The sequence below is a fragment of the Amphibalanus amphitrite genome, unplaced genomic scaffold, assembly GCF_019059575.1.
Source record: "Amphibalanus amphitrite isolate SeventyFive unplaced genomic scaffold, NRLGWU_Aamphi_draft 002059F_arrow, whole genome shotgun sequence".
NCBI classification, from domain to species: domain Eukaryota; kingdom Metazoa; phylum Arthropoda; class Thecostraca; order Balanomorpha; family Balanidae; genus Amphibalanus; species Amphibalanus amphitrite.
The window spans coordinates 1,775-17,576 of record NW_024883552.1 but is presented as its reverse complement, the minus strand read 5'-3'; the positions used below and the strand labels follow the sequence as shown (position 1 = coordinate 17,576).

Genomic DNA, 15,802 nt, shown 5'->3' with positions numbered 1-15,802 from the left:
TTGACACCCACCGTAATGCATGGGAGCAACATCATATCCCATGTTTGAAAGCTTGAAACCACGAAAAGACTGCAAACGCGCGGCTAATGCGAGCCGACATCAGCCGAATCGCGATTCCGGCCAAACATGGTCTCGAAAAGTAGGTCACAGGTCAAAGGTCATTAGGGTCAGGGTCATGAAATTTTCAGGGTAGGTGTAAAATTGATTAACGCGAAGGTACTGACAGTTTCGTTGCGATCCGCCGCTTTTTACGTGATTTATTCGCGAAAAACCATGGGGGGGGGGTCCGTTCGACCCCCCCCCCCCCCCTATACGGGTTAAGTGGTGCCTTCGGTAGGACCGGTTCGGTAGCATTATTGTGGGGTCCTCAGAGGTATTATTGCTGACTGAGGCCAAAGAGGTGCCAGTGTGGACCCTCAGAAGTGCTAGTGTGAGGCCCTGAGAGACGCCAGTGAGGTTCCTGACAGGCGTCGTTGTGGGCCCTCAGAGACACTGGTGTGGGGCCGTCACAGACGAATGTGGGGCCCATAGAGGCTAGAGCTGCTGGTCTGAACCCCTTACAAGCCGGCAGGGGGCTCTCAGAGACCAGCAAGGGGCCCTCAGGCCAGCAAAGGGCTCTCATAGGCCGGCGATACCTTCAGAAGCTCTGTGGGGTCCTTAGAGACCGGCACAATACTTTCAGACGCCGGTGGGGCCCTCAGAGTCGCCGATGTAGGGCACTCAAAAGTCACCGGTGGGTGGCCGTCAGATGCGCTGGTGTGGGGCCCTCAGAGGCGCCGATGTTTGTTGGGTCCTCAGAGCCGCTGATAAAGGTCCTAAAGAGGCACGGTGTGGGGCCCTCAGGAGTGCCAGCGTGGGGCCCTCAGAAGCACTGGTATGGGCCCTCAGAGGTGGCAGTGTGGGAGCACTCAGAAGCGCCGGTGTAGGACCTGCACAGTCGCCGGTGAAGCCCTTCACAGGCGCCAATGTGGAGTCGCTCAGAGACACAGGGTCATCAGAGTCGCGAGCTGCTGTTGTGGACCCTTCATAAGCCGACAAGGGGATTTCAGAAGTCGGTGGTGCCTTGAGGAGCCCTGTGGGGTCCTTAAACACCGGCATGGTTTCTCATACGCTGCTGGTACCCTCCGAGTCACCAGTGTGAGGCCGTCAGAGCCACTGGTGTGGGGCCCTCAGGACCGCCGATACAGGGCCTTTAGAGATACTGGTGTAGGCCGTCAGAGTTGGGGGGGACCCTCAGATACGCCGGTTTGGGACCTCATAGGCGCCGGTGAGGGCCCTCAGAGTCGCCGTTATGGGGCCCTCAGAAATTTGTGTGGGGGCTATCACAGGCGGGTTCGAGGCCACTAGAGGTGGCCCGTAATAGGCCGGTAAGGGCCCTCAGAAGCCAGCAAGGGACACTCAGAAGCTGGCGTAGGGCCTTTATGGAGAACTTAGTGTGGGCTACTCAGGGGCCCATGGGATGTCCTTACGAGCCCTGTGGCCTGTGGGGCACTTCTGAGTCGAAATATGACCAGAAATATGGTCAGTAAACCCTCAACGGCCAATTGGCGCCACAGGGCCCCTCGTGCCCGTGTGGTGGATCTTCGGGACCTGTTTAGGCCCTCAGAGGCGCCGGTGAGGGCTAGCAGTCGCCATTACGGGACCCTCAAAGAAATTGGTGTGGGACCGTCACAGACGGGTGTGGCCTGGGGCCCCTAGAGCTGGCCCCTAATGGACCGGTAAGGCCCCTCAGGCTGGTTAGGACGCTCTGGCCGGTAAGGGCCCTGAGGCCGGTAAGGGCCCTTAGAGACCGCTGAGCCCCCCCCCCCCCCCCGCTTTCGACGCCCATGGTCAGATCCCATTGCAATTGAAATCTCCTGAATGAAGTGAACTATTGAAGAGTGCGCCTATCATTTATCAATCCGGTGCGTAGTAGAAAAGTCAAACTGCTAGCAGCGGGCTGACCACCCATCTTACGCATGCATATCTACCGCATAAAGAACCAATATCTCGAACACCAGAGCTGTGGCGTGTTCTCTGCGTCTGCCCCTTATAACGTGTAGTCAGTTGACTGCTGATTATTGTTCGTATTTCACACAGCGTAAGAATTTGACACACAACAGCGACACTGTATATGCCCTCAAGTACTCACCTCTGGCTCCCAAAACATAAGTGCCGCCCTTCCCTTGGCATTTAATGTCGCCCCCGGAGAAAGTTATTTCCAGCCCATTTTTTGAGGAGTGATACCTATAATATTTTGCATTACACAGACATCCCAAAGAACCTCGTGTAAAAAATATTGATTTGCAATTAGCCATAAAGTCCGAAAGATCAGCTAAAGTTTGTGGGGAAAACGCTCATTGGTGCAGGGCAAATGGCAAGTTGATGGGGCAGCCGCCCCACCAACTGTATGGTAAGCTCCGCCCCTCTCGCATACGGTGAATCGAATCATGCAGGTGACATTTCTGTCTCGATAACGTCATTTGCTGCTGCTTTCTAACTACAATCTGAGAAGTGAGAATATGCTTGAGTGAACCGAGGTCACCAGTTATTGTGTTTATATTCAAAGGTCAGCCACTACGTATAACTGAGGTCACTGTGCTCGATATAACTGAGGTCACTGTGTAACTGAGGTCACTGTGGTCACTGTGCAAAGCGAAAGTGATAGATTCACAAATCACATCCTATAACAAATAGAATGATAGCAGATTAGTGTTGATCTGTGTGATTGATCTGTGTGGTAATCAATGTGGTAATAAAATTCTCGAATACGTTATGGTATGGTATGGTATGGTATGGTAATCACTGAGTTGTGGTATATTTGTATGATGGTTACGTGATTGGCAATGGGAAAATGTTGTCCTTTTTTAATTTAGCGGCCGTGTTTGCGCTCGTGTTTGACGCTGACTCGCCAGATATGCCTATTTAATATATTACAAGCGATTATTCATTTTTGTGTGGGAGCTGTACCTTGTAACAAGGGACGCCGGTGAAAACAGGGCGCCGGAGGGCATATTAGTCACGTGACATTTGGAACTTCTCCCGCTCCAAGGGCCTTCTATATCCCAAACGTCACGTGTAAATTTCACGAACCTTGATCAAATCGCCCCAGGCGCCCTGTTTTCACCGTCGTCCGTAACAAGGCCCTAAATACAGCTTGTAAGTTGTATTGTCGTATAATTTTGCATAAATTGACCTTGCTGGAAACTGAAAATATTGTTGTGAAAGAAAGTTTTTAAGGTAGGCTACCTTATTATCCTTTTATGAATCTGAGTTTGAATTGTTTGGTGATATCAATGTGTTTCAGGTTTAACCCGCGAGTTGCTGGGGGGGGGGGGGGGGGGCGTTAAACGCCCCCACTTTTTTCGCCGGGCCATAGCATAAAAACGGCGCGCCGCCAAATTTTGGGTACCTGTAGGGAATTGATTGAAGTCTATTGTGACAAAATTTCAAAAAAATCGGTTGGAAAATTTTTAAGATATCGAGGTTTTAGTGACGTCGTGATTTCTGAGTTTTCGACCAAAAACGGCATATGTTCAAAAAATCATATAAAATCACAGAATAGACATACAGACATGCCGTAAACGGCATTAGACTGCCAATACCATGAACAATCAAATGGCTATCTTCGATTATTGATTATCGTTTCGCATTTGCCAAAATCTTGATCTGAATCTTGGCAATTTCTCGTGACCACTTCACGACCATGATACATACATTTCTTAAATTGAACTTTTTGAGCCAAACACGTACACATATGATAAAATGAATGTCACCATCGTGTTCTACGCCCCAAATTACCCATAAAACATGTGTCACAGGCTGTGAATATCAGTTTTGATTTTCGGGGATATGTGCCTACCCGGTTGACCTGACCTTGACCCTGACCTATGCTTGACTGACCCCTACATGGGGCTGACACTCTTGTAGGCCTTATATGATGGATTGTGCACCGTTTTGACAAAGTTTATGACGAGAGTCGCTCATTGCGAAGTCCTGAAGTCCATGCTACTGAAAGCTCGATTTCAGGTGTTTGACCTGACCTTGACCCGACCTGTGACCTCAAAGTTCAACTTTAAAGTACTCATTTGAAGCGTCTCGTCGCGTTCTTTCGATTGCCGCCTCGTACGTTTCGCTGCGCCTATTGGTTCTCGAGTTATCGGCTGGGGGCGTTTAACGCCCCCCCCCCCCCCCCAGCAAACGGTGGGTGGCGAAATACCCCAGCAACTGCCGGGTTAATGTGAAGTTGTGTGTATTTATTGTAATTTTGAGCAATTATAGTTCAGGGAATGTATTTTGTGGCGGTACACACGGAGGTCCCCGCTTCAAAATTAGTTAATCCCTATAATATAATATATGTTGTGATACTAATTGGATTCATATAATTAAAACGAAAACGCTAGGGGACCTCCGTGTTTCCGACCTATTTTGTATTGCATGTAGCATGTTTTTACATTAAAGTCAGCCTTAGTGTTGCACCGTGACCCAGTGTTCTGAGTATCGGTGACTGGGTGGAAAATCACAAATGGATTCTCATTGACGTCCTGGAAAGCCAAACGACGTCCATGAAAATCGCCAGACATTGAATGCCAAAAACAAACAAACCAAAAGAAATGTCACCTCTGAAGCCCTGAAATGAAATGGTAAAACAAAAAATTTATTATAGATAGGAGGGTGACAGGAATGCTGGTGAAAACAGGGCAACTGAGGGCATCAGCATATTTGTATTTGGTCCATGACTATTGAGTAGTTCTCCTCCTCTCAATGCCTTCTAGGCAGTGATTGTCACATGTTTTTTGGGAGTGAATTACAAGAGCCTTGATCAAATCGCCGCAGGCACCCTGCTTTCACTGTCATCCGGAAACGGGGAGAGAGCAGCAATTGCTATTGCTCTGTTTCAATTCTATGGATGGTTTTATACTTCATGTGATACTGTTGAAGGGATGTTCAGTGGCTTAGGTTTGGCACCAATATTGACGCCCTTTTGAACTATTGATGTCTGCACGGCTTCAGTCAGTCTCTGCGAAAAGTCAATTTCAGGTCACTGCCTTGACCTTGTGTCACTGTGTGGAATTGCTATCATTTGCCAATTTCCAGCATTAATTTGACACATTGTGAGGTGTGCACCACTTATGAACTAATTTGAATGGCCTGGCACAATGCTATAATCAATAAGTGTACATGAAATTATAATAATTTTGATTGGCAACATCTAGGGGCAAGGAGTTCCTTGATTCTATGAATTGGGGCAATGGGGTATCAGACAACAGTTGGGCCCCCACTGGCAAAAATTTGTGCTGCTGCCTCTGCTTACAATCAGTAGTTATTTTTTTACAGGAAACTTTGCTGCACAGAACACATCCATAACTGAAGCAAGATTTTAGCTGTCCCACTCACTGACTTCCAGGGCCTCGGCTAAGGAATTTTGACTGGTGGGCCACTTGGGCAGCGACATGGACTGACCTTCGTAGCCATAGCCCCCCCCCCCCATTTTCGATTTCTCCCCAGATTTCGGGCACTTTATTCTGCAAAAAACGTCAGGATTGCATTTAAAAAATATAAAAAAACGGGGCTCGACCCCCCCCCCCGACTCTTCAGAGAGAGGAGAGAGAAGGGACCCACAACCCTCTCAGCGGTGATACTCCGGCAGTGCACATAAAATCGCACAAGTATGCACACAATTTTGACGCAGATTATAAAACTTTGGACGAAAACTTACGGCCGGCCGGACCCGCGACCGCCTGGGGGGGGGGGGGGGGGGGTCGGATCTGACCCCCCCTCCGTTTTTCTTGAATAACTCATGAACCACTTTCGCTATCTACTTGAAACTTGGCATACCTTCTCCCCTATCAATTTGACGTCTCCTGTGCAATTGTTAAGAAAAAATTCCAATTTTTTTTAGATATATCGATTTTAGTGATGTAACTAGGTACATGGCGTTTTTCGTCAAAAAGTGGTAAATGTTTAAAAAATCGCCAAAAATCAGGGTTTGAAGCAAATTGCAAATTAAGGACATCAAAAGACGCAGCTCAACGAGTTCTTTAAAATGGCTATCTCGGATTTTCCATAAAATGCGTTTTTCACCCCTAAAAAAAAACTAAAACTATCAAAAAACTATATTTTTTTGAAAACAGCTAATAAAATCCAAAATTTTGGGAATTTCCAAAAAACCGGAATATATGTTGTAGAGCTCTATTAGAACATTAGATGCCCGAAATTTCAACTTTCTATCTTGATTTTTGACCGCCAAATTGTTAAAAATAGCTCCAACATGCATAGGGCATGGTGACGTCATAAGCATTTTCGTGAATTAGAGGCACTTCTGAACATCGCATGTGAAAACAAATGGCACCACTAGATTCCTGGGACAAAGCTCGTCTAGAAAAGTGCATTTTTATGTCAAAAATAAAAAAATTGAAAAATTGACCTTTTTTCTTAGCCCTCGTTTAGTTATGTATAGTATAAACGATTTTTTATGCTTTCAATGCACACTTATCACCAGCACAGTGACTTGGGGTCACATATAACCATTACCATCGGATTCAGCGTGAAAAATAAGCCATAAAACATGTGTCGCACGCCCATGTAGCAGAAAGTGAAAACCGTGACCTTTCGTGACCTGACCTGACCTTGACCTGTACCTAGTATGACCCCTATACGCACATGGTACCTTCACTAGGCCTTTGAGGTCATTTTTGGTGAGTTTCGAGCAGCAGCTATCGATTCCGCTGTCCGTAAGCCGATTCATGCAAAACCCCTGAATTTGACCTTTGACCTGACCTTGACCCGAAAGTTGACCTCAGTCTTAAAATCTTAAGAGTGCTTTGGGAAGGTCTCGTAGAGACCTTTTGAACGCCGCCTCGCGGAACTCGATACGACCATTGGTTCTCGAGATAACAGGGGGGGGGGGGGGGTCGGATCCGACCCCCCCCCCCCAGGCTGTCGTGGGTACGGAAATAGCCCAGGCGGTGCCGGGTTAAAAATCAGCGAGCCCTGAGTGGATCGCTCGCCGACTAGTCGGAGATTCGGAAGCGGTCGGAAGAGATCGGGCGTTGTCGGGTGGATCGGGAGGAATTGTGAACAGCACGAGTGCAACTTTATATATAAAGTGGGTTGTAGCAGGAACCCCAAAAGAGGGTTGTAGCAGCAACCCCAACATCTTTGAAAATGATCATTAAGCCTATTGGTGTCGCATGGAAAAGAATTGACTCAAAAGCCCAAGCGCACTGCGCGTGAGTGCGCAACCCTAATATTTTTTTTTTTTAAATAAAGTTATGTACACTTCTGGTGAACAGTGTCCCAAACTTCCGATTTGTCTTGGGTGTCTGAGTGGAAAATTCTAGCCACCCAAAATGTGAGAGTGGAAAATTATCCTTTCTTAGCCGTGTTACACTGCCGAATTTTGGTCACGACCCTGTCGCCGAATCACGTCGTGTAGGAAATCGGCGAACAGTTCAACGACAGAGGCGAACAGTTCGCCGACAGAGCCCGATTTGCAGAAAACGGGTGGGGGCCCCCCTAATCGTGCGCGGGTCGAAGCTGATCCATGATTCGGCGAACATCGCGAATGAATGGCGAATCTGTTGCGATTAGTCGGCGATACCTTGGCAACAAGTCGGCGCACGCAGCGACATGTCGGCGGCGACTCGGCGACTGTTTGGCGATCATGTTCGTTTATTATAAGTTCGGCGAACGGCCACGAAATTTTCATTTTTCATGAAATATTCGTGGCGGTCGTGACGAACCGTAAAAGTCGCGCGGTGGACAACGACTGGTCTGCGAAATGCCAAGACATTGGAAGAAAGATCCCGAATCGGTCCGTGACATAGGATGACTTGCATATTCGTGCACATTCGTGTACCAAAATTCGACAGTGTAACAAGGGCTTTAGAGTGTCATTTTCAGCCCAAATGAGAATTTTTTGGAACGGTGACTGTGAACGGTTCGAAATTCGTCCGACTGGTCAGATGTGTGACTGCAAGCATCATACCGGTCGTGAAGACGCATAAAGCCGAATTTCGGTACACGAATGTGCACGAATATGCAAGTCATCCTATGTCGCGGACCGATTCGGGATCTTTCTTCCACGGTCTTGGCATTTCGCAGACCAGTCGGTGTCCACCGCGCGAATTTTACGGTTCGTCACGACCGCCACGAATATTTCATGAAAAAATGAAAATTTCGTGGCCGTTAGCCGAATTTATAATAAACGAACATGATCGCCAAACAGTCGCCGAGTCGCCGCCGACATGTCGCTGCGTGCGTCGACTTGTTGCCAAGGCATCGCCGACTATTCGCAACAGATTCGCCATTCATTCGCGATGTTCGCCGAAACATGGATCAGCTTCGACCCGCGCACGGGGGGGGGGGGGGGCACCCGTTTTCTGCAAATCGGGCTCTGTCGGCGAACTGTTCGCCTCTGTCGGTAAACTGTTCGCCGATTTCCTACACGACGTGATTCGGCCGTCGGCGACAGGGTCGTGGCCAAAATTCGGCAAATATCGCTTGCAGACTTCAATCGGCTGGAAGTCGCCGACACTACCTCTAGTTTGACTCTGGCTTATATCGTGTCTATCGGCCAGCCGTCTGAGATCGCTCGCAGGCTTATCCCCGACCGTTTGAACTGGTCTGTTTTTCCACTTTTTACCCCAAGAGGATATTGCAAACAATAGGTTGAAGTTTTTTCACAAGAATATGTTTCACCGATGGGTACTTTACAGCCTGAAAATGTACGATAAGATCTGCTAGTTCATTTTGAAATGTGAGAACTTGATTTTTTTTTCGGAAAATCACTGGTGGGCCAAATCTTTGAGGCTGGTGGGCCATTTCGGGTTACTGGTGGGCCATTTGGCCCACCAGTTAACATGTTAGCTGAGGCCCTGCTGACTTCATATTTATTAAAAAATTAGACACCACTACCATGAATCACACAAAATAATTCATAATTTTGCTCACCAAAGAGTTAAGACACATAAATCTTAGTTCATCATTTAATTTACTTTCAGTCAATGACACTCATTGCATCCTACAATATCCTGCGCCCTACAATAGTCATGCGTGGGGTGTTTGAACACCCCCTGCTGTTTTTCGCAAATACTGTTTTTGGCACACCATATCAATTCTACACATGTTGTTAAGATTTCAGACCAAGGTCATTCAAGGTCAGGTCACCAGGTGACTTGAAGTGACCTCACCTCATAAAAAGCTTCAATGTTTGCCACAGGTACACTGAGTGACCGATCACTTTGAAACATTTAGCGACTGATAAGAGAATTAGTTAATGCAAAATTTATATCTTCGAAATTTGATATTGGTGACCTAAGGTCAGGTCAATTTTGTGACCTTCCCATTATAAGTCAATGGGAGAAAAGTGAAAAGCACCTCTTTTGGACGAAAGCCATTATGAATAGCACTGAATTACAAATCAAATTACAGTTCATTCGATGCGTCTTGACGAGAGGAACACGATGTCGGTAAAAGTAAGCTCTTGCAAGGCTTGAGTCAAAAGTTATTGCAAAAAAAAAAACTCTGGAAAGGATAGGTTTTTTGGCAGTTTTCCCCCTGCAGGAAAAACTGTTGACATTAGGTCAAATCAGAGAGAAATACTCAGAAAGAGCGTTAATATCCGTGTTCGAATGCGGTTTTCCGCGGCGCTGTAGCTCTATTGGTTCCCGAGTTAAGCGTTGGCTTTTTGGAAATCGTCGACATTCGATATGAAAATCGGCGAAATTTTGCCTTCAATGACCTCTGGTAACCTGACCTTTGGCCTGGCCAAAAAGTGACCGAAGTGATTTCGTCATTATTTTTGGCGCTGTTTCGAACGCCGCCTTTTGCTTATCGCTACGTGGCCCAGGTACCAAGTTAGAAGGGTGTGTGTGTATGTTCAACCCCCTCCCCCCTAGCAGGGCGTGGAAATCCAGGACCCCCAGCGGGGCGCGAGATAAACATGCCCATCTTCACATTCAGATTCATCATTTGTTATTCTTTCAGACCTACCTCTAAACACATATCATTGGCTGTAGAACACTGACGGCAGTTGGCACCGCAGCAGCAGCAGCAGTTGGAGGACAATGGACGGCGGCCACCTGCAGGCCAGCCTGCTCTCTGCCGGTGTGGACCAGCTGACGGTGCTGCCGGCCGACACGGTGATGGTACTGCCGTCACGCGCCTCGGAGCTGCCCGGTACTGCTAGCGCCGTGTTCACCCGGCTGGCCGAGCACACCGGGGCACAACTGGTGGATACCGTGCAGTACATCGACCTCAGCAAGGTGAGGGGATGGGTCGGGAAGGGGGGGGGGGGGGTGAAGTGGTAGGACGATTCTCGGGAGAAGCTGTGTCGTGCAAAGCGGTTTTAGGCGGTAGGCATAGAAAGTCGGCATATTCCTGATGACTGCTTGATAGATGTTAAAATGGCACCACGTGTGTGTTTGACCTGAATAAAACTGAGTCACCTTTATGATTTGCCGCTATCTCTATGCACCCACTTTTGCTTGTTCAAGCTCGATCTCGACTAACTCCAAAACTTCAGTGTTATTCATTAATAGTAATCCGATGAGAAGTCACTGTGCCAGTCTCTCCTCGTCTATTCCGTATCTAATCTTCTCTCTTCTCCCAGGCTCACCTGACCACCGCCCACCACAATATGGAGGTGTCCGTGGTGTCGGACGGCCACGAGGCCGCCGGCCGGGTGTTCCTGCACGCCGAGTACCCGCGCTGGCAGGCGGTCAAACAGAGGTTACAGCTCCTGGAGGACCATGAGGTGGCGCGCGTGCTGCTCGACCTCTATGAGAGCACCGTGGAGTCGGAACAGTGAGTGGGGGATGAGGGAGAAAGGTAGGATGGACGAGTCGGTTACGAAAGTTATGCTGAACGATGTTGGTGATTTAGTCCGGCTCGGTTGGGCTTGCCGACGAATCGCTTTTTTATGAATGTCTCTTTATTCGTCCCTTACTTACCCTCTGCCAGTTACCCCCCTCACTTGTCTCCCTTTACCCTGTCTCGAACCTTTACTAACAATTTGTCGTTTCTCCCATTCTCCCATCTGTCTACCCTTCATTGCTTCATAACTATCATCACCATCATTAGCTTGGTGTAACTCTCCGTTATGTTTCAGACTGGCGATGAAGGCGGACGTCGATCAGGACGAGTACGGTGGTGACGAGAACACCAGAGTGGTTCACTGTGAGATCAGTGGCTCGGCACGTCCGCCGCCGCCGCGGATCCTGGACGTTCGCGGCGCCGGGGGAGAGATGGCAACGTCCTGGTGAGTTGGGAACACCAGCCGGTGAGAGGGACCGGAGATTGGTCGGGTGCGACGCTAGGTAGGATTGGTTGTGTTATCATTTTTACTTGGGACATCAAAAGCTCATATTATATGCGGTGAGTATGGCTTGTGGGAAATTGGAAAGAGTAGGATTGTTGTTTTGGTACTATTTAATATTCCGACGCCTTGTAGTGAAGACTGAAGAGTATGTGGCAGTATCTGACTATACATGCTATGCAACCCATCTTAGGACTGCTCATTTCTTGTTATCGTTGGATGCCGGAATACATTACGTGTCATTATCAAAAGTTATGTCGCTGCACTTGGTATCTAATATGTAATCGCATCGGCTGCCTCCTCAGCACTAATATTCATTTCAGCGCTGTTGCACAAAGTAGCCGACCGGCCACTCACTCAGCACCGGTCGCTGTGAGAGCTCGCCGTGCTGCCCGAGCGTCCATCCCACGACGTGACCGGCCGTGTCCCAGGTCCAAGAAACCACCCGGGTAAGTCGCCTGACTATTGTCACAACAGTGAGTAATGCCGGGGTTCTTTGGTAAAGCATGTGTAATTTCAGAATATGTCTGGCTCAAGTAGCCGATTACCTTGGCCGCAAACGGCAATTTGGGCGAGAGAGGCCATGTGGAAATTTGTATTAGGTACTAAGAGCGGATTGATTTAATTAGCGAATGATATGTTTGAAGCCATTTATCAGTTCTGAATTATAACCATATTGCGTGGATGATTGACGAATGTCATTTGACGATCACAGCATTGATATTTTGTTGAGTTTGGACAGGAATTAAGAATCAAGTAATAAAATGGCATAGCTCCCTAGTCCCTTGTCTCTCTGTCTCCCTCAAACTCCTTATCCGCTGCTCTATGTATATCATCCTCAGTCTCCATCTCAGTCCTCGTCCCACCCTCCCTCTGTCTCCCAGCGAGTCTCATCTCTCTCTCTCTCTCTCTCTCTCTCTCTCTCTCTCTCTCTCTCTCTCTCTCTCTCTCTCTCTCTCTCTCTCTCTCTCTCTCTCTCTCTCTCTCTCTCTCTCTCTCTCTCTCTCTCTCTCTCTCTCTCTCTCTCTCTCTCTCTCTCTCTCTTCTCTTTTCTCTCTGCCTGCCCGTCCCGTCCTGCCCTGTCCGTGCGTCCGTGACATGCCCGTCCATCTGCCCCTCATTAGCACTAGCACGCCACTATTACTGACCTCACCATCCTTCAGTCACTCAGCTCTCACCGAGACGCTCCAAGGCCGGAACAAAACCTTACCGAGGTCGTAAATGGGATTTGACAGCACTAGCTGAGGCTCAGTCTCGTTGAACGGCTGTTAAATGCGACAAGGTTTTGACATATTTCGGTTCATTCGGTTCACCGAATAATTTGAAGCTCCCATGAAAAAGTTAATTCAGGTACGCATTGGCAAACAGCAGAACCATGACATGAGCTACCAAATGCTGTCAGTAGGAAAGACCTGCAACTCGTAAGCTTGGACCAAGCTCCGGCAGGGGCTGGGACAGTGCAAATAAAGCATCCGGCCTCTGCGGCGCCGGGGCCGCCAAGGTGACCCCTGTCCGTCTGAACCAACAAGCCCCCTTTCCCGCGGCACCTCCACCCCCGCGGCGAGAGAAAACAGTTCAACACTGTCGTTTTACGACCGCACCAGACATGTGCATGGGTCCGGGTGATGGATCTATGATCTCAGTGAATATCAAAGTAAAATATGACAAACTAGGGCTACGATCCCATTGAACCTAAATATATCCTGGACCTATGATCTCACAGGATCTGACGACTACCCAAGATCTTTGATCCGAGTAGATCTCACCATACGCAACCTGTGAAACCATGTTTCCGGTTGGCTCCATGTCACTAAGTTCCAATACACCGTGAATTGTTATGTGTAATCATATAATATCCCTAAAACAGAGCAATTGCCAGTGGCAACAAGTTTTTTTTTTTTTCAAAGTTAGCATCAATGCTCCGGACGGAGCGGGCAGGACAAGCAAATAACAACTTCTTAACACTTGAACTTAGGTACCAAATCTAATAGACTGTTTTTGCGTCCAAGCCTGTATCGTTCAAATTCTTCAGATGCCACAATTCAAGTACAGTTGTTGGTGTTTTGTTCGTGTGTTTTAATAAGTTTCAAACATATTGAGTCGTTTATTGAGCGAATTTAGGGATACCGCGAGCTTTTCCTCGGTCGACGTCTGCGTCGGCCATACACATAAACGGGGTTATGATTGTGGCTACCAGAGGTGTCAATTTCTGCTGAGTTGTGGGTACCCGAGCACTACAACTTCGCCGCGACCGGTGACCTTAACCCGCGCCGCCTGTTGCAGCTCCAAAAAGTCAGGCCGGAGTGAAATTAGGTGAATTAGGGCACCTGCAAACGAACAGAAATCGATACCTATGGTGGCTGCTAAGAGCACGGAGCAGCAAGGTGATTCTTGCAACAGAGTGGTCAGAGGCCGCTGTAAATGTTTAGCGCTGGGTCCGTCGGTCACGGGACCGGGTCGCGTCACCGGATGTGGCGCCTCTGACAGAGGTCAGCCGTACCGAGCTCTGCAGACGACCTGCCAGCTCCGAGCCGTCAGTCCGAGGTCGGCAGCCGGCGCTGAAGGCCTGCCATCTCTGTGTCCGTGCCACCATGTCGGCCCTCAGCGGCGGGGTGGCAATGCTTCTTAGTTTAGCCCTGCTCATCGTGACGGCCGGCTGTGACGAGGGCCATTCCGTCCCGCAGGGGGAAGCTACACAGCAACTGGTGCGTGATCAACTGCAGTCAGGAACGGCACGTCTGGAGAGCAGGCTAGAGTCGAGGATGCAGGCTCTGGAGCGCGGAATGGAGTCACGCTTGGAGTCCATCGAAGACAGGCTGACTCTGCTCGACTCCCGAATGGAGGAGCTGACCGGCCGACTGGACGGCCAGCAGACTCAGCTGGACGAGGTCGTCACCCAGCTGAACGGCCAAAAATCCCAGCAGGACGAGACAACAGTCACTGTGAACGACCTCGCAGAACGACTGAGTGCTATCGCCACCAACATGGAAAAACATGTGACTGAAATGCGTCAATTGGCTACAAGGCTCGACAGCCAGCACTCACAGCCGGACCAACTCGATGTTCAACCCACAGAACAAAAAACCATGGACAGTGACGCTACAGTGACTATAGATAACGGTACAGTGAACCAGCAGTACCCACGTGATTGCAGCGACCTGCCTGTCGACTCCCCATCTGGAGTCTACCTCCTTCGGCCGAGTGGCGATAGCCAACAACCACCCGTCGAGGCGTACTGCGATATGGACACTGACGGAGGGAGGTGGACGGTCTTTCAGCGGAGAGACAACATCCAACCCCGCCAGGACTTCTACCTCGGGTGGAAGGAGTATAAGGAGGGATTTGGTAATGTAGCCCAGGAATTCTGGTGGGGCTTGCAGAAAGTGAGGCAGCTGACCTCATCAAACGACCGACGGTACGAGCTACGTATCGACCTAGAGGCGTTCGACGGCAATCGATCATACGCTACATACCAGGGATTCGGCGTCTCGTCTGAGGTGGACGGCTACAGACTGAGCGCCTCCAATTACACGGGAACTGCCGGGGATGGTCTGCGGCTGAACGTGAATATGAAGTTCTCGACCCGTGACCGTGACCAGGACGACTCGTCTTACCGTCACTGTGCACAGCGCCGTCAGGGGGCCTGGTGGCACGGAGCGTGTGGGTCCAGCAGCCTGAACGGACCGTACAGGGACGGCGGCGAGTGGGCCATCACTGGAATATGGTGGTGGAAGTGGAGGGACTATAACTCACTGAAGAAGACCGAGATGAAGATCAGGCCCGCGTACCTAACTAATCTCGACACAAAGGAGGACATCACTGTGGTGTAGCTAACCAGGTGACAAGTGCACCGTGCCGCTGCCACGGTCATTAACTAACTAGCACTATAATGTGCGATTATCTATACACATCTGTTAAATTTTACTCAGTTAATATCTGACTAGATGGTGCTAACTGCTATTTTGTACTTATGTTGGTCTTTGGAACATATATAATTGGCATTGTAATCCTTATATATCTGATCACTAGTTCAATCTTATTGTTATATGTGCGCAAAATACAACTATACAAACTTATATCTTGACTTGTTCATATTGACCGCTATGGATAACGACAACTCAAGAAACTCAAGACTACAAAACGATATTTATTTTCGTTTTGTAATCTTGAGTTTCTTGAGTTGTCGTTATCCAACTATCATGGATACTTTACAATTGACCGCTATCCTATAGTCATTGTGTAAATAGTGTTATTCTTATAACTATGCTATAGTCAACGAGCGAGCAGTCGCAGCCCCGGCCCCGTGACGCTTTTCACAACCGATGTCTCCGAAACTACTCCACCGATCGAATAGTGATAGCCTTCTTCATCAGGAAGATAGACCTATTCTTTAAGTCATGAACCTACTTCCGATGCATATTGATGACAAACACGGCACGTGCTACGTGCAAAGTCAGGGGCGTCAAAGTTGCTCCGCTCACGTAACGTTTTTGATATGCCTAT

At 48.7% G+C, this 15,802-nt stretch overlaps 2 protein-coding genes across 2 annotated transcripts; both read left to right on the top strand.

The window, feature by feature from the left end:
- The first annotated feature begins 3,089 nt into the window (after nt 1-3,089).
- LOC122376230 lies at nt 3,090-12,216 on the top strand. Its single transcript, XM_043356019.1, has 5 exons — nt 3,090-3,219; nt 9,970-10,247; nt 10,595-10,788; nt 11,093-11,242; nt 11,623-12,216. The coding sequence occupies exons 2-5, from the start codon at nt 10,050-10,052 to the stop codon at nt 11,750-11,752; spliced, it is 672 nt and encodes a 223-aa protein (XP_043211954.1). The 5' UTR covers nt 3,090-3,219; nt 9,970-10,049; the 3' UTR covers nt 11,753-12,216.
- A 1,570-nt stretch (nt 12,217-13,786) lies between these two features.
- LOC122376225 (microfibril-associated glycoprotein 4-like) lies at nt 13,787-15,375 on the top strand. The gene has a single exon (XM_043356013.1). It carries the CDS (start codon nt 13,891-13,893, stop codon nt 15,127-15,129), a length of 1,239 nt encoding a protein of 412 aa, XP_043211948.1. The 5' UTR covers nt 13,787-13,890; the 3' UTR covers nt 15,130-15,375.
- Nucleotides 15,376-15,802: the final 427 nt, after the last annotated feature.

Bases quoted from the DNA above. Each gene is read 5' to 3' on its own strand.
- LOC122376225 (XM_043356013.1), top strand. From the start codon at position 13,891: ATGTCGGCCCTCAGCGGCGGGGTGGCAATGCTTCTTAGTTTAGCCCTG.
- LOC122376230 (XM_043356019.1), top strand. From the start codon at position 10,050: ATGGACGGCGGCCACCTGCAGGCCAGCCTGCTCTCTGCCGGTGTGGAC. The intron at 10,248-10,594 runs GTGAGGGGATGG...CTCTTCTCCCAG, and splicing joins AGTACATCGACCTCAGCAAG to GCTCACCTGACCACCGCCCA. The intron at 11,243-11,622 runs GTGAGTTGGGAA...TATTCATTTCAG, and splicing joins GGAGAGATGGCAACGTCCTG to CGCTGTTGCACAAAGTAGCC.